This window comes from Zonotrichia leucophrys, chromosome 7 (assembly GCF_028769735.1).
Source record: "Zonotrichia leucophrys gambelii isolate GWCS_2022_RI chromosome 7, RI_Zleu_2.0, whole genome shotgun sequence".
NCBI classification, from domain to species: domain Eukaryota; kingdom Metazoa; phylum Chordata; class Aves; order Passeriformes; family Passerellidae; genus Zonotrichia; species Zonotrichia leucophrys.
In genome coordinates this window covers 33,240,547-33,261,321 of record NC_088177.1, presented here as the reverse complement: position 1 = coordinate 33,261,321, position 20,775 = coordinate 33,240,547, and the positions used below count along the sequence as shown (strand labels likewise).

The 20,775-nt window shown below is 37.7% G+C and overlaps 1 protein-coding gene across 2 annotated transcripts in view; it reads right to left on the bottom strand.

Moving 5' to 3' along the window:
* PTPN4 (protein tyrosine phosphatase non-receptor type 4) overlaps window positions 1-20,775 on the bottom strand; it is a 112,402-nt gene that overhangs the window by 22,315 nt on the left and 69,312 nt on the right. For both annotated transcript variants that reach the window (XR_010440941.1, XM_064717783.1), the window contains exons 12-16: window positions 20,396-20,568; window positions 16,688-16,756; window positions 9,892-10,026; window positions 8,410-8,568; window positions 2,631-2,790 (exon numbers count right to left, since the gene is read on the bottom strand). Coding sequence is in view for 1 of the 2 variants with exons in the window: in XM_064717783.1 (XP_064573853.1) it covers window positions 2,631-2,790; window positions 8,410-8,568; window positions 9,892-10,026; window positions 16,688-16,756; window positions 20,396-20,568 (696 nt within the window). In the remaining variant the exon portion in view is untranslated. The remainder of the gene's footprint in view (window positions 1-2,630; window positions 2,791-8,409; window positions 8,569-9,891; window positions 10,027-16,687; window positions 16,757-20,395; window positions 20,569-20,775) is intronic.

The window sequence follows — 20,775 nt, the reverse complement described above, 5'->3', positions numbered from 1 at the left end:
TAATTCTAATAAAAATAGCTTACTAAATGGAAATTTCTTAAATTAATTTTAAATTTAATTGAATTACGACCACAGTGAAGAGCTGCAATAAGAATGCATTACAATGAAAAGCAAGATAATTGAAGATGTCCTTTTGTTTCTTTTAACTGCAATATGCCAGCAGTAAGCAAGGAAATCCTGGTTCCCTATCCCTTGCTCCATTTTCAGTCTAGTGGATTATGTGGTGTGACATATGCTCTGCACTGATTCACCTCTGAAAATTTTAGCTGCTTTCTTCTTGGTTTTATTGGGATGACAACAACACTGTTAAAGGAGATGCCAATAAACTCAGGAATATTAGCTACCTCTTTAATCTGAAAAAAAACAACTTAGTGCCATTGAAGTGATTTTTAGCTGGTTCCCATCTATATTTATTTCACAGACTGAACATTAGCTAGCATTTCCATAGTTTCTCCAGTGAGAATGCAAAGTAAAAAAAGAAATGTTTTTCAAGAAAGTTTTCAATGTTACTAGTTACAGCAAAGCAGAAGACTCATACTCAGAAAAATAAACAAAGAACTTAGAAAAGCAAGTATTTTTATATGTTAGAAAGTTCAGAACCTGGAGTTTCACTAGGCTAAAGAAGTCTGCACAAGCTGGCTCATTAGAGGTTAACTCAGCTGCAGGTGTCTTCTGTTCTTGGTTAAAACAAAACAAAATTCACCAAATGTATTCATAGTAATGAAAAAGTGAAAAATTTGGGAAAGTAATGGCACAAGAGATATTAATGAAATGGAAGGGTCTTATGAAGCCTGATCATATGCCAATCACTTCAGCCTATGCTCACTGGTGTGGGAGATCAGACAGAATGAACATCTACCAAGGGCTCACCTGCAGCATTTGGCAGCTTTTGTGCACTGCATTTCCCAGACAGAAAGGAAATGCTAATTTCCTGCTTTAAGATGCTATTTTGAGCAGAAGTTTGTAATGCAAGTATGCAGAGAGGACTGTATGCCATCCTCAATGTGTCTGACTGAAGGGATTTTGACCACACCTGTTTTCAAGTACTTTCAAGTACTTCTGACCTTCTCAGACTGGACACTTAGGGATTGCAGATGGAGCAAAAAGTTGTCATTCCCATATGTGTCCCACTACCTTTCAACACAGACCCTCCATACATGCAACAAAGAAAATTCAACAGTTTTATGAAGTCAAACTGGTGAGGGGTACTCTCTAAAATATTTGAGATGGAACAGCAGAAGACTGTAGCAGTGCAGGAACCTGAATTCTGGTCAGAAAAAGCAATTTTGAAACAAAGCAACATTCCAAAAATTTCAATCATGCTATGTTCCTTCTTCTGCAATCCCCAAAATAAAAAGTCATCAGCAGACCAAATTAGATGTTCAATTACAACAGTGAGCTGCCTTCAGTGAGCCTGCATAAATGTGTCCCACTGCAGCACAGCGAACAATCACACTGACAATGCTCACAGAAAAAAACCAGCTCATTCACACAGCTGTGTTGGTTTTGCAGAACTAAAAGGAGTTAAAAAAACAAGTGAAAGTTATTTTTGTCAATTTGGTAAAGATAACTGAACACAGGGCAGAAAAACTTGATGACTAAAGTAGTGCTATCTTTCAAAACAGAACAGTGCTTTAATGTGACTCAGGTAAGCACTGCCTGAAGACAAAGCTGTTACAAATTCTGTTTCATTATTTAATTATAACAAAAAAAATTTACAACATTCCCAAAACACTCAAAAACTGAAAACTTCCACTTTTAAGTCTTTTATTAGAACCCCAGCTATGAAATGAAACAGGGGCTTTATGGAAATCTTAACTTTGTTGTAAGGCCTGAGAGATCAGAACTCCAGAGATTTACAGTTCAGGATGCAAAAAAACCAAACTAAGGCATTTCTAAATATCAGTTTGGGGAGGTGACTCAATTTTGAATGCCTGAGGCTGACAAAACTGTTTACACAGTATTTGCTACATCTGGATGTTTCCCCATTCTCCAACACATTTCTTGTTCTATTTACTGTTCACATTGGTACAACATCTAGAACCACTGGAAAACTTCTGGAAGGACAAAAACCACAAAAGTGATCAGGGAGATCTCTCCTCACTCAGACTATCTTACTCATCTCACACATGCTTGATTATGGAAAAAGAACTGGTGATATTTTTGTATTTGCTATCACAGGCCTCTAGATACTCTCTTTCTTGGAAATTCTGATGAGAAATGCAACCACAGACTCGAGAAGCTTCTCCTGATAAAACTACTTTAGAAGCTGGTAGGCATTTTCAGGTTTAGCTTTTTAGCTAAAGCTAGATTAAACACCTGCAATGTCTTTAAAATTCTTGGCAAATGACTTCTCAAAGAAGAGGTTAGGCAGAAATTTCTGCATGTGCTGAAAAGCTAATGATCAAAACGTCTGCAAACCCATCCCGATGCAGTGATTTGTTATCAACTGACAAAGCACTACTCCAGCAGCCAGAGCCAAAGCAGCAGGAGCCAGTGAAGGGACAGTGGTGCTGCAAGGTAAAGCACAAACACAGCAGCTCTGAAATGCCTCAGAACCAAGCCCATGGTACAACAGGACCATCATTCTGATAAAAAGCAGAATGGTTCAACTGGATCAAAAAACTTACGGTGGATTTTTCAGGTGATGCAGGAACATCAAAAGTTTCATTAATATGGTTATCCAGTTCTTGCTGGGAGTGTGAATGATGAATTTGGTTCCAACTGTTCTTTTTAAATTGTTTGGGTGGTAACGCTGGAGGCTGCCCATCTATAGGAGTCTCTTGAGATCTAAATACCAAAATAGAAATATGAAGTGGAACAATCATGAGATATTGACAGTTCTTTCAGGGCTGCAAATAAACTGAAAACTCTAGAAGAAACTCAAGAGTTTGAGAGATGGTTATCTGTAGGTATTTTTAGAACCTCAAAATGTAGTGCAGTAGAATATATTGGCAGCTTATGTTTGCACCTGTTGCAGCATTTTTCTCGACAAGTAACTGTACACAGAACCAGCAAGTTCATCTTTTACCTATAACCTTCTTAAAAATGGTTTTACATGCTTTAACCCATTACTTCTGACCTGCTAGCACTCCATTGTAGATTAATACAAATGTTTTCTGTGTTTTTGTATATTATGGTGAATTTCCTTTTGTCAGTCCTCTTGGAATAAAAGCTAAACTCTGTAACTCGTATTACATAAATATATGATTCATCATTCATTATAGGGATTTATATTTAAGAATTAAAAAGAACATTTGGAAAGGCTCAAAAGGGCAGCAAGCTCACAGTTCCCAGTAACTTGGTTTGAATGCCAGTTTCTAAATACCAGCAGGATCTGTCTCCTCCACAAGCACCCCATGAAAAGGTGCTATTAAGTCATTTAAAAATTTCAGACAACAGCCCACTGATACCGGATCCATAAACCATCAAGAATGAACTTCCAGGTTACAGCTGAATCTAAAGAGAAGCTACCACCAAAAATAGGGTGTCTGTTCTTTCACCCACATCCCTGGCTGCTTCCTTGAAGAACTGGTCCTCCTCCCTTGGCTAAGGCAGCTTACAGCAAGCAATCAAAGCCACTTTTGGGACAAGCCTGGGTCCTCCAGTTTATCTCAGGGCTGGCCCATGCAGGGAGGGAAGGACACTCGCAGAGGCAAAAGGAAGACACTGCTCCTTTCATTATCAGATGTCCGGTTATCTCGGCTGTTTGAGGGGCCTGAAAAGGCCCGGGGTGGCCTTGGGGCAGCCCGCGTATCGAAGAACGAGAAGAGGCTTCAGTTCTTCTTTCGGTTTTTATGTTTATTAATTGTTTATCTAAAAGATGTTCTTTCAGCCGAACAAAGATCTGCTCAGCAGTCAGCCATGGGCACACTGTCTCGTCCCCCGGACCGCCACGTATCTTTATACCCCTTGTTACGTATACAATATTTATCATTTTTCCCCAATACCATCTATTCTTATAACTCGGTGTACTCTCAGTAATAACCAATCCAAAGGTGCCACCGTGGCCAAAGAAGATGGAGGAGAGGAGGAAGAAGAAGGAGGGCAGGACACGCCCCAATTCCTCCATCTTACTCCTCTAAACCCCCCTGTACATAAATCTTAAACCCTGTGTCTCACCCTCTAATTAACTAATCCCTTCACCATTCACCCTGTGAAGCCCTCATCCCTGTCGTCTCCTGTGTAGGATCAAAGTCCAGCTACCAGACACTTCTGGCAACATTCCAGGACTCCCGAGCCCCCCAAGGTGGTCTCGGAGGCTCAGCATCTCAGGACTGAGATCTTGAGATCCGACAATCAGCAAGCTGGAGTGGTAACTCATCACTCCTTCCAAAAGACACAAACATGAGCAGCCCTGCTGTGTTCAGTAGTCTTGTCTCAGTGAACTGTTAGCAGGGCAAGACTCTCAGTATGAGACTGCACAAGGTTTCAGTTGCTGCAAATCTGAAAACCTAAGGCACACATCAAACTTCACACCATAAAATTTGTCTCTATGCAATTCAAGAAAGGCAGATCCCAGATACATGTTCAAAAATAAAAATCTTAGCAAAATGGAGTACATGGATTAAAAAAAAACAAAGAACCTTTTTCAAAAAGCATGAAAACTGGGAAATAGAACACTTCACTTGAAATGCCAAACATTTTCTGCTTCAGTTTAAAAAAAATTAGTCAATAGTCTTAGAAAACAAAACTGGTAACATTTTTGTCAGTGCATGAAAGAAAACAGCACATTCTAAAAGATCCCAACAATATTTTTCTCTATTTTTCTGCTTTATTTCAACTTTCAGAAAATATTTTTTTCAGGAAGTGTTACAAGAAAAAAAAAAGCACTAATTATTCAGTCTGATGTCTGAAGAACCTTATGTTCAAAACACAGTTGGGAAAGAAAAATAGTATTTCTTAACACTTTTCAGTGCAAGTAACAGAAAAAAGAGCACATTTCATTTTTCAAGATAAGCAGCTTTTCTAAATTCATTTTTGTGGAGAGAAAAATATGATGATTGTCAACATTTGCAAAACAAATCTGCAAGGCAGCTATAAACTATTTAGACATCGACTTACAAAGGTCACCCAGAGATTTTTAGCTGCCTATGCATTCATTCATTCAAGTTTGGCCAGCACAGATTACTCAGGCTTTTAAGTTATGTATTTTCCTGAAAACAATTGCTCCTGAGAGTTTCGAACCAAAGAAAAAAGGAACAGAAAACATGAATAGAAACACAAAAGCAGTTATTGTGATAAAAGCAGAAGATGGATCTGATGTTTGACTAGATGTCTGTACATACATGTCAACAAACACAAGTAAATTCCTACTGAACACACAAACTTAAAGAAAGGATTTGAAAAGTTACTTAAATGAGCATTTTACAAGCAGCAATGCAAGTTCTGTAATATATTAGCATAATGAATTGTGAGAACTAACAATCAAGCCTCGGGCATAAACTTCAGTGCTTTATATTTGCCCAGTCAGCTTTGAATTTCCTTATGAATGCTCAGACAATGGCAGTGAAAGCAGCCTATTTTGCAGGCAAAGCAGCTCTCTGTTACTGAATTCAGCAATTTACATAATAATAAAATAACATACAAACCCTGGCACTGGCAACGTTTGGGTATTTTTGTTACAGATATCCGGTCTGATCTTTTTAATATATTTAGCAAAAGTTCCATACACACCCCCATAAATTTATTAAACTAAACACTTACCACGTGCTTTTGGAATTTGAGGTTATAATTAGCTAAGGGAACTACAAGCACTATCTCTCCATTTAGTGTTGAATAGGATGTGCAGATGGAGAAAAGATGTGCAATTAAAGGTTATATTAGCTAAACTATAATATCCTTCTGAACTGCATGGAAACTGTTAATTTCTTTTGCTATGTTGATTCCAAACTCAAAAAGATCACCAAACCTATTGCCAGTCAGGTTAGCCCCTCTTTTGCACACATATAAATTTGATCAATAAATAAGAGTTTCTGACAAATTAGCACATGGACTACTCAAATCTTTTCCACCAGAAAGGTCCAATTGATTAAGAAATAGCTTTTTGGACTGTAGAACAGTATAGTTTAAAATTATATAGCTACTATGAACTTCATGTCAACTATTTTCCTTCATAAATGGCAAATCTTGAATCAATAACATTAGCTTAAACCTTCAAAAGACCTTAATGGAATTCATATATTTTTGAAAGTCAATGTCCCCATTCTTAAAAGTATCTTATACTAGAGATCTATACTGGAATATTACATTTTAGTTTTAAGCTTCTAACAAGAGATAAAAAACCCCAAAATGGAAACCCCTAACACTTAGTGCTTGGGCATAAAAAGTGCAAAAACATGAAAAAGAAGCCATAGTTGTAGAAAACCACTTCCTCTCTTTCTAAGACTCATTTCTATGGTGACTTACTCAAGAAACAAGTACTAAATAAACAAATCCTAAACACTCAGGAAGATCTTGTACAACTTCAAGTAAAGGCATATGAATAAAAGAGAGTATTTAATAATTGTGCTTTCTTCACTGTGTCCTTGTGTCATTCAGTAAGGATTTCTCTTAACTGACTTCAGATGGAAGTCTTACAACAGAAGGAACCTGACCCTGTGTGGCCTTTGGACAACAAAACTCTAATATGAGAAAAGATTCTCATCTGTTCCAGTTCTGAGAGCCCTTTGGCATGTGAATATGTTAAAATTCCACCAAAAAAAGGAGAATTTACACGCCTACGTCAAATTAATATTACATAACCCTGAAAGTTAAGTAACTAGCTGAGTTAAATTGTAAATATTGTAGTCTATTGTAAAAAGCCTCATGTGCTAGATTAGAAAACTTCTAAAATTTTGTATTCTATTTCCCTCCTAAAAATTAGAGTTGTTAAAACTGAAAGCATAGTCTGTCTAAGCAAGGTTTTAAAACTGTGTTTAAAGAGTTTTCCAGAGTAACTTTTCCTGAGACATACAATTTGTTTGTAAACATGTAATTAGCTATGTGCTGCTTTAGAGTTATCACCTGAAACCATTTGTATGCTTTCCCTGCTAACAGAGATTATGATACAAAACTATGAGGGCATATCTGGCATTACATTATCAGCTATACTAAGAGGGTACAGTGCCAGTGATAAAATGGTATATATTGAAATATGTTTCTTTATTAATCTGTATTCTGAACACAATTTATTGAGTATTTCAGTATCTTTGAATAACTCAATGGGGATTTTTGTTTGTCTTGCTTCTGGACCCAGTATGGAATAATAGTTTTTATTTCACCCATTGCATCCAATGGTAAGCAAGCTTACACTATAAAGAATATTCAGCATTCTATAAAAAAAAAATAGCCTGACTAAAAAGCTAATTTTTCAAGCCTAAGTGTCAGCTTAAAAAAATTAAAAATTAACTCTGTAACAATACTAGCAACATCCAAATGCCCGGGTGCCAAAAGGTACATAGTTTGTAAATCTCACTTCTGTGCCTTGACAAAAAAGCAACATTTGCAGACTTGTGGGAATTAAAACTTTCCTTCAATTCCATCAAAAACCCAACTTTTGGTTCCACATCCAGATGGTCACATGACAGCAAACCCACAGCTTGTGTTGGTGAGGATGGTATTGTAATGCTGAATCTGGAATATGACAGACACAGGTGTTCAGCTCTGTATCTGTAGCTCTTTCTCACAGTAAGACCTACCCTAATACCCCTAAATAACAACCCCTTTTTATCAGATTGCCTGCCTCTCCCTGACCCCACATTCAGCAATAAATTCTTCAAGGCCAGGATCTCAGATTGCCTTCAGCAGCCCTGCACGCCACAGTGGCTTGGTGGGAGCATATTGGAATATGTATCCCAATATAACCAGTTAGATGGTGCCTAGGCCAGTTCTGACCTTCGCTGCTGGGCCACAGGCAGCACTGCGGTGTTTTACCCCAGAGATACCTTGGCTGGCGGCAGAGTGCAGCGGGGCACAAGACAGGACTCCGTTCTCCTCAGGAGAGAGAGCTTCTGGTGATGGTAGAGAGAAAGGGAATGGATTCTGCTAGAAGGTAGCCAGATGTTTATTCCAAGAGTACAGAGGTCTGCACTGGGCTACTGCTGGTAACAGAATGCCGGCTGCATGGTCTCATTAACTTTATAAGCTCGGGGACAGGGGAAGGGGAGGGGACAGGTGAGTTACCAACCAGGTGAAGGAGGCAGGGTCTCAAGGGAGGATGACACTTAGACAGGCCAATGACCCCCAGGCCTGAGGAGCATCCTTTGAAATCGACGAATCACACGACGCCTTGCTGGTATGTTAGCCTGATTGACAGGGCACACTCAGCAAGGGGTGAGGGGGAAGGGAGAAGGGATAGGTACACATGGGAAGGGCCCCGGAAGTTTAAAACCGGACATTGCAACACACCACAACAGGAGCAGAACTTACGGGGATGATTCCAGGATGATGCTGTTGGCCTGGGTGGAGGATGGAGATCTGTGATTGACAAACACTTCACTGGGGGAGGTGTGAACCACGTGATCCACTAAGTGTCCCACTGACGAGGGTCGCAGCCGGGCTCCTTCTTGAGTGAAGGCAGAGTTGCGACTGAGGGGGCAAGCAGAGCAGTGCAATGTGACAATAATAACAATTCTATTGTTAAGCTACATTTCTGATACCACCCACTAAAATGGGATGCTAAAAAAATTATTTCCTCTCAGTGCAAGCACATGTTCGTACACATATTTTTATTAAAATTTCAAAAATCATTGAAACAATTATGTTGTCAGATCAACGTGTATTTCATTTCTTTAAGTGTTCAAAAATTATTTTAATAAACATTAAGGGCTATTGAAATAATTTATTTACTTTTAATTAAAGAAGCCTGAAACCATTATGCTCCAATGAACAAGCCAGCAGCCCAGTCAACAAGAAGAAAAATAGATTCCTAAGAAGACAAATCCTGACTCTGTTCATGGCAGAACTTCACCTGAATTTCTTAAGATGAACAATTTATCCCCTGCATCTTCCCCTAGAACAATCATAAGCTTTGCACTGAGAGTTTTATAATTTCTGGAATCCAGTATTTTCCCATTTCAAAACTAGCATGACAATATTAAAATTCTTTTAAACATGCATGAATTAAGTATATTATGCTTTAAGCATCATTATTACACAATTTTAAAGTAATTTTTAAGTAATTAAGTAATTTTTAAGTAATTAAAGTAATTTTTAAATGCTACAGGTATTTACAACATTGATCTTGTGAATAATATGCTGTAGAATCTTAAAATCTTGTCATTTATGTAATACAAAATTGAATAATACTGATTCTTAAGCAAGTTTCAGCACACTGAGAAAATTGGTTACCCTCCAAAAGAAATCAGCAATGTTTTTTCACTCACTTAAAACAGAAGGCTCTATCATATGAAGAGTGAACATTGAAAGCAAAGGCACAAAAATTGAGAGGAATAAACCTGCAAGGATTTCCAATAAAGTAATTTTCCCCAATATTTAAAAAAGTGGTATTAAGTGAAATAAATTATGTTTAAAATATCACATAGATTTTATTACCAGGGTCTTTTTTACACCAAATTAATAACTTAGTTTTAACTGAGCTTGAGAAAACTCAAACTCTCAAATTCAGGGTAGTGTGACACATCCTACACTTTTTATAGGTCAAGTGAGAAAAGTGAGAAGCACCTAAAACTCATCCCTAAAACAATTTTTTTTAATCTGAAGCCAAGTGTTACAGAGAATCATTTGGCACATATTTTTTGAAGCTATTGGTCTACATAACACACGAATCCCTTTATTACACAAGTAGGTCACTGCCATTAGAGGCAGAGTCTCACTGGCAGGGAGAGAAGGTTGGATGAGAGAAGGTTGGATGAGAGAAGGTTGGATGAGAGAAGGTTGGATGCCACTCACTGATTTGGGGTTCCAGGGGGGGACCGTGACGGGAGGCTCTGTGTTTCCAACCTCTCATCAGACAGCGAGTTCCTGCTCACCACTTCCCAATCCATCCCACTCATCACCTTCCGTGCCAAGGGTTTGCTGGGGGATCTACAAGAAGAAAGTCAAATGACTGACCAAAAATTGTATGATGTAAGAACAAAATTATATAAAACTCACCACAATGAAACTGATGTTCTATCACAGGAAACCAAATGATATGTAAGAAAGGAAACATAATAATGCACAGCTGTATTTACATGGGCAGTTCTGTATTTTCTCCATCTACTGTACTTCATTTAATGTATTTTCAAAAAAAAGGCCATTGAAATTCCAATAAACTACTGTTGGCTGTGAGGGAGACAGGCAAGACAGAATCTGAACTCACTAGACTTTTTAATGCCTCAAAGACAATCTGACTCAAACAGCATAATCACTGAGAGATCTGAACTTCATAAACGTAGAAGAAAACCAAACAAAAAAAAAACAAGTAAAAAAATCCTCTCTGGGTAACACAACTGTTTAGCCACCTCAGGAAAAATAAAGCAGCAAAAACATCAGGCCAAAATACTCCCAAAGAATTTCAAGAACTGAAAGTGAGGTAATCAACAACACGGCAACAGAGTTACAAAGTTTTGTTCAGACATCAGGGATTTCCATCAAGACCACAGGCTTTCTCCCAGAAAATGCCTTGTCACTTGCCAGACAGATGCAATAATATTATTTAACTATTTAAATTTCTTTGTGGGTAACAGAACTTCATCTGGTTTTGTGTCAGTAATGTCCTTCAGATTAAAGGTCATTCTCAGCAGTGTTTTTATACAAAAGGAATTCTGCTTTCTACTTGTTGCCCTCTAACGAAACTTTTTCTTCCCCTTCTCTGGTCATTCCAGGATGCCTACAAGCTCCTGCTGCTTCTTTCACCTCTTTCTTAAGCACAAATGAAACCATACTTGCAATCTCTCCTGAAATACATGTCCAGTTTATATTGGAAAGCAGCAAATGAATCATCTGTGGTTGTTTTTTTCTTAGCATTGCATCGGATGGTTCACTCATCCTGCAACTAAAAACATACCCAGACTTTCACATTTTGCTGTTTTCAACTGAAAATTCTTCAGCTAACAACAAAAATACTTTTAAACAATCCATACATGTCCTGTACATTTTGTGTTACTAGGTTTTTATTTTATTTCTACTGCTTTCATGGTGCTACATAGTTCAGATTTCTCATGTATCATTAATCAACCCTCTCTAGTTCCAGTGATACTTCAATCTTTTGTGATATAACAATTTCATTTCCATTTGCCTTCATATTCTATCACTAAATTCTCCAGTTTTGTGCAATGAGGTGACAACATATTATTGTATAAGCAACTCCATACATTCATATCAAAAACTAATTTCTCCCTTCACTGTCCCTGTGACACATGGTAACTTCTTTATCTTCATCACTATTACTGGTTTACTGAAAGAGCAACTCCAGAAAGAAGGAACTTTGAGAAATTAAGGAACCACCTGCACACAAACTACATCCTCTGAAAACGGGAAACTTGCTAACAAATATATTTTTGCTTCTCAGAGAACTTAAAACTCAATGCAAGTCCCCACCTTGAGCAGACAATAGTCCTTAACATTACCAAACAAATCTACAACAATAACCAATCAAGTACTCTATTGAATAATCTTCATAGACAGAAATAAGTAAGATGTCAATACTGTCTGGTACTGATGGAGTGGTGGTGTTCTTGTGGAGGGTTTATTTTTATTTTTACCCCACCAAGCAGTTCTAAACATGTATTGCATTCTGCTTTACTGCTCTAAAGTCTCACTGAGGAATAGCTGACAAATTTCAGGCAGTTAAGCGAGATGGGCCATTTTAATAATACTATTTCAGCTGTTATTTCACCTTGGGGAAAAAATCTAATAGTACATTGATATTTGAAAAGAGGGAAATATCAATTAATTCCTCCAGAGAAGCACATCCAGTTTCTTAGCACACTTCACTATATTTAAGGAATATTAATTTGATTTGAAAAATAATTAGCTTGGTGTCAGATCAATTAAACCAAAATTCCAATTTCTGTAATTTACTTCAAATGTGAGCTCAAACCACTTTGGTATCTTTCTTCACAAACATGCACATGCAAGCAGTTCTGAATGAGTAAAGGAACATAAAACTGAAAGAGCAGAACTGAAATGCGTGTCGAATTCCAGCCTTTTGTTATTTTATTGATCAGGGCTCTGATCAGCAGTACCCTGCTGACACTTAATCATCTGTTTGCTGCCAGCAGATGAGCACCAAGAGCCAGCTTGGCCAAGAGGTGGATTCTACTACCAGCCAAAGAAGAGTCTGAGGGAAAAATGTAGAAGAACGTAATATAAGCAATGCTGAATTAGGTAGGTACAGGACTGCAGATGCAGTATTTGCTGACAGACATGTAAAGGCAATTACTGAACCTCATTTACCTTCAGTGAAAAAGCAACAAATGGAATGTAGAAAAGTTGGAAGTGGGGCTTTTCTTTATTTAACATGCAACAACAGTATAAGTGCACCATCCTTGCCTGTGTGAAACCAGATAAATTACAAAGAGAGACACAGGAGCATATAGGGCGGGGAAAAAAATCCAAGTTTTTCCAACAGTTACATTTTTGACTGCTTGAAAAACCCCCATTGCTTTGTATCTTAAGCCAACTCTGTAACTATGTTTATGTAAACTTCCTCAATCAATACAACAAAGGAACACAAATGAGAAAAGCATCACCATCTTCCCTATGAAAACGTCCAATGTCAAGAAAGCACTCACCTTTTATTGTGGATAGGGTCTGATCTTTCAGAAGATCACCTCACCACCATGATAAACAGCAGTGTTTATCACCAAAGCTTCAGCTCAATTATTTTATTAACAGTCTAACCTCAGAGTCCCCACCCACTCGTGTTTGTTGCCCCAATTTCCTGTCTTTGCAGAAATTTCAAAGAAAAAATTACCACACTGCAGAACTGAACTTCTTAGTGCTGTGCCAATTTTAGTTCTCCTGTCAACACTTCTAAACCAACAATAAGGTTTTTTTTAATTAACATTTAAGATTTATTGTGAAATATACCTATAAATTTGTCCTTTATCTCTGACTTCTAGCAATATTAAAATAATTTTCTCACGCCAGAGCGCAGCTGTGTAGATAGGAGAGGAGAACTAAGATGCATAAAACTTTGACATTTTTGAAATTTAAATTTCACCTCTGCTCAACCTGGATGCTTGTATTGCACCCAGCACAGGGCATTGATAGTTAACAGAAAAAGCCATTTCCAGATTTAATTTTGGTGCACCTGAAGAGACACTCCTAAAAGTTGGAAGCAGTCCCATCTATTTGAGTAGCGACAGAAACTGAAAATTTTACCTGCCCCCAAGTCTTATGAGCTGCAAAGTTACAGCAAATACAAAAAATAAATCCAAACACTCAAAACTGAGTAGCAGGGATGGAATTACATAATGCAACTAAAAAAACCCATGACATTATATTAGCTCAGCTACAGTACAGAAAAGCCTTCAAATACAGAATTTGTTTGGCATCCACAGCTGAAGGGCTAAAACCTTGCACAAGGTGGGAAAAGAATAGAGGTGTTGTTTGGGAATACAGGTGGGAATTTAAAAAATAATCTCTGTTCCAAAAAGAAACATAACCTGAAGCCACAGCTTTGCTTTGTATTTTGACAAGGAGTACAGGGAACACATTTCTCAGCAAATCTGACAAATACTGCTGCCAACCAAGAGGGCAAAACTATGCACAAATCTGCAAGGTACATTGCACAAATGACATAAGCAATTGAAAGCACCTGAGAAATTATTTAATAGACCTCAAAAAGTGCATAATTAAAGCAAGGTTGAATTTTTGGAAACAGAGACTCCAGTTTACAGATACAAATGACTGACACCCTCTCACTCCAAGTCCCTGCTCTCAGCCCCCCGTGCACACCAGAACCGAGCAGCCCCAGAATATTTTGCAAGGACTCTAAGAGAAACCCTAACCCTTTAAGAATTCTCTCAATTCATGACTTGATTGAACATTTTCTATTCTTATGATGTGCTTTTACTAATTTCTGAGAATTCTTATGAGGTTTCATGGATTGTGAATATCCTGCAATAAATGAGGCCAAGAGTAAAACCATAATGAAAATTGTAAAAAAACCTCTCCAAAACAACAAAAACCCTAAACAACAACAAAAACTCAAAACCAAACAAAAAACCAAAACACCCACAAAAAACCTAAACAACTGCAACAACAGTCTTCAGAATGCTGAACTTAGTGCTGCATGAAGATTAAGAAAACAGCACCTACATAATGTATGAGATTTATTACAGAATATATCCTTCACAGTAATAATAAAAATTCCATGTTTAAAGGTTAAATGTAAAGGTTTCTACAATTTAGAAAAAAAAAATCCTTCAGCTAATTTTAAAGTAAAATCCTGAGAACAAACAGCTAAGTCTGCTTCCTGTAGATAAAAATTGCTTGTTTTATTTAAATGGCTGTTAAAAAATTTTATTTCCCTGTCTTGTGCTCTGCACCCACGTTTCACTCAACGTGTACAGGCCAGAGCAGGTAGCCATTATTGTGGCAATCAACATTTCCCAACTTAGAGCAAACAGATCACTCCAGTAACATCTCTGTGTAATTCTCCATGTTCATTTTCTCACCATGAAATGATTCAAAGGTTTGCTTAAACAGCATCAATTCAAATAAGGCAGTTTCTAATCAGGTATTGTAAAGAAATCCAGCTGTAAATCTGGATAACTCTACAAAAAGCCACTGAAAGTGTTGTTTGAACTGATCTTGAATTAATCTTCTTATGCAATAATAAGAAAAGCAACAGCAATTCTTTCAACACATGTGCCCACCTAGCTCTCAAGAAAGACCTTGAAAAGCCACCAAAAGAATCCCACTGCCTGAGAGGTTAAAAAGCTGTTCAGTGCTACCATGACTTTGCCTGATAAAGACACACCATGAAAAAGAAAGGCAGGTTACAGGAATAAAACCCACACTATAGCTGGAAAATCTTAGAAAACAAAATTTATCTTCTGTATGAATACAAAAGGGCTGACAGCTACTCAGCATGTCAACCTGAGATGCAAATGTTTAGAAGACAAAGAATTAATGTTCTTAAATTAAGTTTCTTGCACAACATTGCATTCTAGAAATGTTTTCTCTTTCAAGCTTTTTTCACTCTTGAAAATATGAAAGGTCTTTAAAACTGAAAATAAATTAATTGCACACTGTCATGAGGAAGACAGAAGAAGCAGCTGATTTGTTAAAAGCCTTTTGAGATGTATTTCTTACAATACACCATTATTTCATTTCACTGATATAAACATATATGCCTCAGACATCAATCATCAACACTTAGAAACAAAATATGTGGATAAATGCTCTATTTCTTAATAAAAAAGCAACAACAGAAAATAAAATTCCTGAGGATGGAAGAGCCAGGCATTTTATTAACTAAAAGAAGCCAAGATTTATGAAAATAAGAACAGTTCCAGCATGGCTTTTGATTTTATTGACTTCATCCATTTTATCCAACTATATTTTATAAACTACAAGTGACCTGCAGCAGAACTTGCTGGGTTTTGCTGCAAAGGGAAGAGTGCCATCTACTGCATAAGAGTTTCTGAAATGATAAAAATACTTCTCAACACAAAGTATCAGCTCTCCTCCACTCTCTTGACTTGTGGGGAATTGCCAAGTTTAGAGTGCACCAAGAAAAACAGTTTTTAACTGATTCACAACTATCAGTTAGTGAAGTGAAGCTCACCTGTCACAGTGCTGAGTCTCCTGAGTACTAAACAAAGTTGCTCCAAGTAAAAATCTAAATTAACTCACATTTCCAAAGCAAATTAAATGGAGTAAAAAACAGCTATACACAGAAAAGAATGGTTTTATAGTATCTATTTGTTGAACCAGCATTTCTGCCCCCCAAACCTACTATGCAGCTATCTATCTTTGGTGGGCTGAGCTAAAACCCAGAGGAGATTCTAATGCACAGAAAAGGGAAAGAAGGGGTGGAGACAGGGAAGGAAATCAAGGCAGAATTCACCAATGCTTGCAGGAACAGTGTCTGCAGGCACTTGGAAAATGCAGGCACTCTGCTGGATTCACTACTAGAAGTCTCCAAGTGTGAATTTCAGCTCTGGAGTTCCTTAAGGGGCTAAAAGACATCTCAGACCTCAGTAAAAGTAGAAGCAGAAAAAAAGGACAGGGCTGCCCCCTCCCCACAAGGATTCTATTCATGATCAGAGCAAACTGCCAGGTGGATGCAGCAGGTGGAAAACAGCATCATAATTTCTGAAGAAATAACTAAAGTTATGTTTCAAATCTTTCATTGTAATCACAAAACTGCTCAGGAACCTGGAAGAAAATTAAGTAATATATTCCTGATTAGCCAACTACTCTGTGACCAAGTACCTTCAGAAGCAGCTCACTTTTCATAGTAAAATGCCTCACAGAGACTACAGTGGTAAAGCTGCTCTCACAAGTAAGACTCACTGTACTTATTTCTAAAGGAAACACATGTGTACAGTTGCAAGATATTATTACAGACAAAAATACCCATTAACTCAGTATTTTAATGGAGTCTTTTAACAGCAGGAGACCATTCTTTGTAATAAAAACAGCACAGAGAGTAATACAGGTAACAACAAACTATGCAGACTGAAGGCTATCCTGAGTGTTTAAAATACATAAATGGGGGAAATATTAAGGAATGTAAACTACTTACCTTGCAAATACCCTGTCTTTATTTGCTCTTTCTTTACCATACTGCACAGATTGCACCTCTGTTCTCCCACTGGAAAGCAAAACAAAATCAAGCCACTAAATCCAACATGATTAAATAGCAATTTCTTTTTAAAAATTAAACCATCTCAACAAAATGCCTAAATTCTGTTTTCAGTCATGCTCAAGCAATTGCCCTAGCTTCAGTACAGCATAACCTTAGAAAGCATTTGGTAGAAATGTAGGTCTTCTTTCCAAATAATTTTAGATGTAACAAAAACTTTCCCTTTTGCTTGCTTTTTTATCCAAAGCAATAAGAAATTTCTGCTTGGATCTCTGGGTAACACATAATAATAGTTCCTGTTATAGCCACTGTTAAAAATTTACAGCATCTCTTCCACGCTCTTCCTAAACTATTCACTGAATTGCTAGTAACTTAAGTTGCTACTTAGTTTAGCAAAATAACAAAAAATTACATGATAAGCACATCAGGATTGTATTCTTCTATGCAACTTGTCAAAACTAAGTTTAGACTTGGAACTTGCTGACTTTTCATACAAGACCAGATGTCTTGTGTCAAATCAAAGATTCTTAATAATATTTCATCATTTCTCTTCTAGGAAAAAAATACCATTTTTGAGTATCTATCAGCACTTAAGAACTGGTGACAAGATACCAGCAACACTCACTCTTGCAGCCACTTCTCCATTAATAACTTCAGAACAAGCACAGAGCCTCCTACAGGGATATTTACATAATGAAAGCAAAGAATCAGCTATTTCCACCTTCGTATTACAGAGCGAGTGGATGTGTGAAGACCTGAGAAACAGGTCAGCTGCAATCTCATGAAATTGAGTGAAGGGAAATGCAAAGACTTGCAGCTGAGGAGGAATAACCCCTTGCACAGGCTGAGTGCCAACTGGCTGGAGAGCAGCTTTGCCCAGCACAGGTGAGAGCACATCTGGAATGCCTGGTGGAGTTCCAGAGCTCCACAAGTCAAGCAAAGGGCCACAAACACAACTGAGCCTCTGCAGCATCTGATGGATGGGGAAAGGCTGAGGGAGCTGGGACTGCTCAGCCTCAGGAAGGGAAGGCTCAGGAGGACCAAATGCCACAAAGGGAAAGTAAAAACTACAGCCAGATGCTTCTTAAGGGAGTCCAGAGACAGGACAAGAGGCAATGAGCACAAACAGAAATATGAGACATCTTAATCAGCGCAGGCAGCAAGGACAGGGCTACAAAACAACAGCCTCGTCACCCACCAAGAGAAAAGAAAGTTTTTACTTTAAGATAGTTTAACACTGCACCAGGTTGCTCAGAGATGGTGCAGTTTTCCTTCCTGGAGACATGCAGACCTGGCTGGATATGCTCCTAGGCTACATGCTACAGTGGATCCTGTTAGAACAGGGCACTGGACTCAACAGTGCCCAGAGCTGCCCTCCAATCTCTGCCATGCTGCAAACCCAGGAAATTTTCCATTCCTGCTGCCGGCGAAATTCATGGGGTTACACATTTTAAACTCCAACAAGCAGTAAGTTGGCTGTGTTTGCCTATATTCCTTTCAAATAATTCTATCATTCTATTTGTCCTTCTATAACTGCTACAAATAACTGATTTTAGGTTTTCAGAGAATGCTCCTGCTCTTTTCTCTTTTTTCAGCACTGAACTTGATCTACTATTTTATTGCCCATTTACCCCTCATTGTGAAACGCCACCAAAACCTACTGTTGATTTCAGATTTTACTACAAAACTCTGCATCACTGCAGTGGTAAATTCCCTCCAGTGTGGAAAAGGAACCTGCTTGTTTCCCATCTGGTTAAAAGAGATGCTAATACACAGTAAAACTCCTCATGTTTGTTCACAAGTATTTGGTGAGGAATACTATAAGAACCACTTTGAAAAACCCAATGGCAGTGTAAAGAAGTCACCTTTGCTCACTAACCATCTCCTAGGTCCCTCTTGGAAGCTCTATTAAAAAAAAATCCTAAATATTCTTTAACATTTGATGCTTAGAAGTATTTTAGACCACTGGAAATAATTACGTAACAATTCAATAGTTCAACAATTTCGTATCCTCAATTTCTTTCAAAAGTGGAGATAATTCTGTCTAGACCTGTTAGTTCTGTATTTTACTGACTCCTTTTGATCACACAGATGTTGGCTAGAAGTCTCTAGTCCAATCTCCTGCTGACACCAGGTCATCTCTGGCCATGGCTTTGTCTAGCTGACTTTTGAAAGCCTCCTCTAACAAAGAACCCACAGCCAGTCCAGGTAACTTGTTCTGGCAACACAGCTCTAAAAAAAATTAAACACTTTGCCTCATGTCCATCCAGAATCTTCATGGTGAAATCTCACCTGCCTCTTACCAGCACCTGGGGTCCATCAGTACTGACATCACCCCTGAAGTAGCTTTAGGATTGCTGCTGAATTCCCCCTTTGCTTCCTCTTCACCAGATTAAACAGCCTAGTGCCCTCAACCTCTCTTTGTGGGCCATGTTATTCCTGTTACACTGCCTCTCAACAATCTCTCAAACCACCTGCAGAAATTCCAGCCTTTTGGCTGTTCCAGCAACTTTAATGACCTTCCTCGTTTTTATGCAGTTTCCCTTTTCATCTTATGTTAACTTAAGTTGGATGTCATCATCAAAGAGCTGTAATAGTAACCACAATGATTCAGATTCAAAATCTTTACAGAAATGAAAAAGCTTCCTGAAATTCTCTACAGCAACACTGAGTCAAGTCTCAATGTTGAAATCATAGAATGCTGTTTCTCAAACGGGTACTGTGAATGCTGGTCAAAAACAGATGCTATAAACAGTTAGCCACTGAATTACTTTCCTCTTTATACATTTATGCAATTCACAAGTGTGACAGAAATAGCCTGTTATTCTGTTTTCTAGCTTTTCATCATGTCCCTTTGTACGTCACAGACACTACTGCCATTCTAGATGGATGATTAGTAGCAGCTCTGTTATTCTCTGTTTCAGGCATGATTTAAACCACTGGCATTCTGCATTACTTGCAGAGACAGTTAATTCAGTCACTGAACAGAAATATTTTCTTTTAAATAAAAAGTATAAACCAGCAAAACCCAAAACCACCCACTCCAGCATTACAGGGATTATAGTTATTCCACATTCATTCTGTGCACCTCCAAGCTTTTTGCCTATTATTTTAAGTTCATCCTTAGAGGTTATGGATTTAATTTCCTCCTCATTTTCTAAAGTTCTGGGTTTGGTACAGAACATGTACATCCTTTGTTTTCACCTAATTCCTATTTGTATACATGTAGATAAGTGAGCTTTACTTGTACAAGCTTCTTTTCAGTGATTTCTATTTGGTATTTATTTAGGTCTGTTTTGTTGCTGTTGCTGCATGCAGTACCTGAGACTCAACAGTTTTCAAAAAGACCAGGTCAAAGACTTTGAAATTTTGAGACAACATTTTTAAGATAAACATAACCCAGCAGGAAAACAGGCCAAGAAATGCAGCTTGGGAGACAATCTCAGAGCACTAGTGCAAAAATGACCACTAATAATGTAATAATTGTATTTTCAAGCTATCTTAAAAAATTTGAAACTCAGGCCAACAGGGAAGGGGAACAGTTGCAGGATTCAAAACCTACTTGAATTACATCTGAATATAGATTCTAGATCATTCCCCAAGCTCACTACTCATATTTTCTCCCATATATTTTAAATCAGCACTTACCAGTACCGGAACTTGGAACCCAAAGTGAAATAATGTGCAAAAAAGTTCTTCTGAGGCGGGAGGGGTCTGTCCAAACGGAAGAACGTGTGATGCTCCACACAAGCTTTCCACAAATTCTTACATGCTCGGTAATTCACCATGTTGAATCCCAGTAATGTTTCCCTGGATTCATGCTAAAAAATGAGAAAAATGTATTTCACATAAGAATTATTCAAAGTTCTTTTTGAAACTAAGAAATATTGTTGGCTTTGGGGTATTTTTTTTTAAATAATGCTTTTTGAAGTGGGACTTTAATTTTCTATTAACTTTATATGTAACAAACCCTTTTGAAATGCCTTTACAATTTCTATAAAGAATTTTTTTTGTTCCCCTGAGTTATT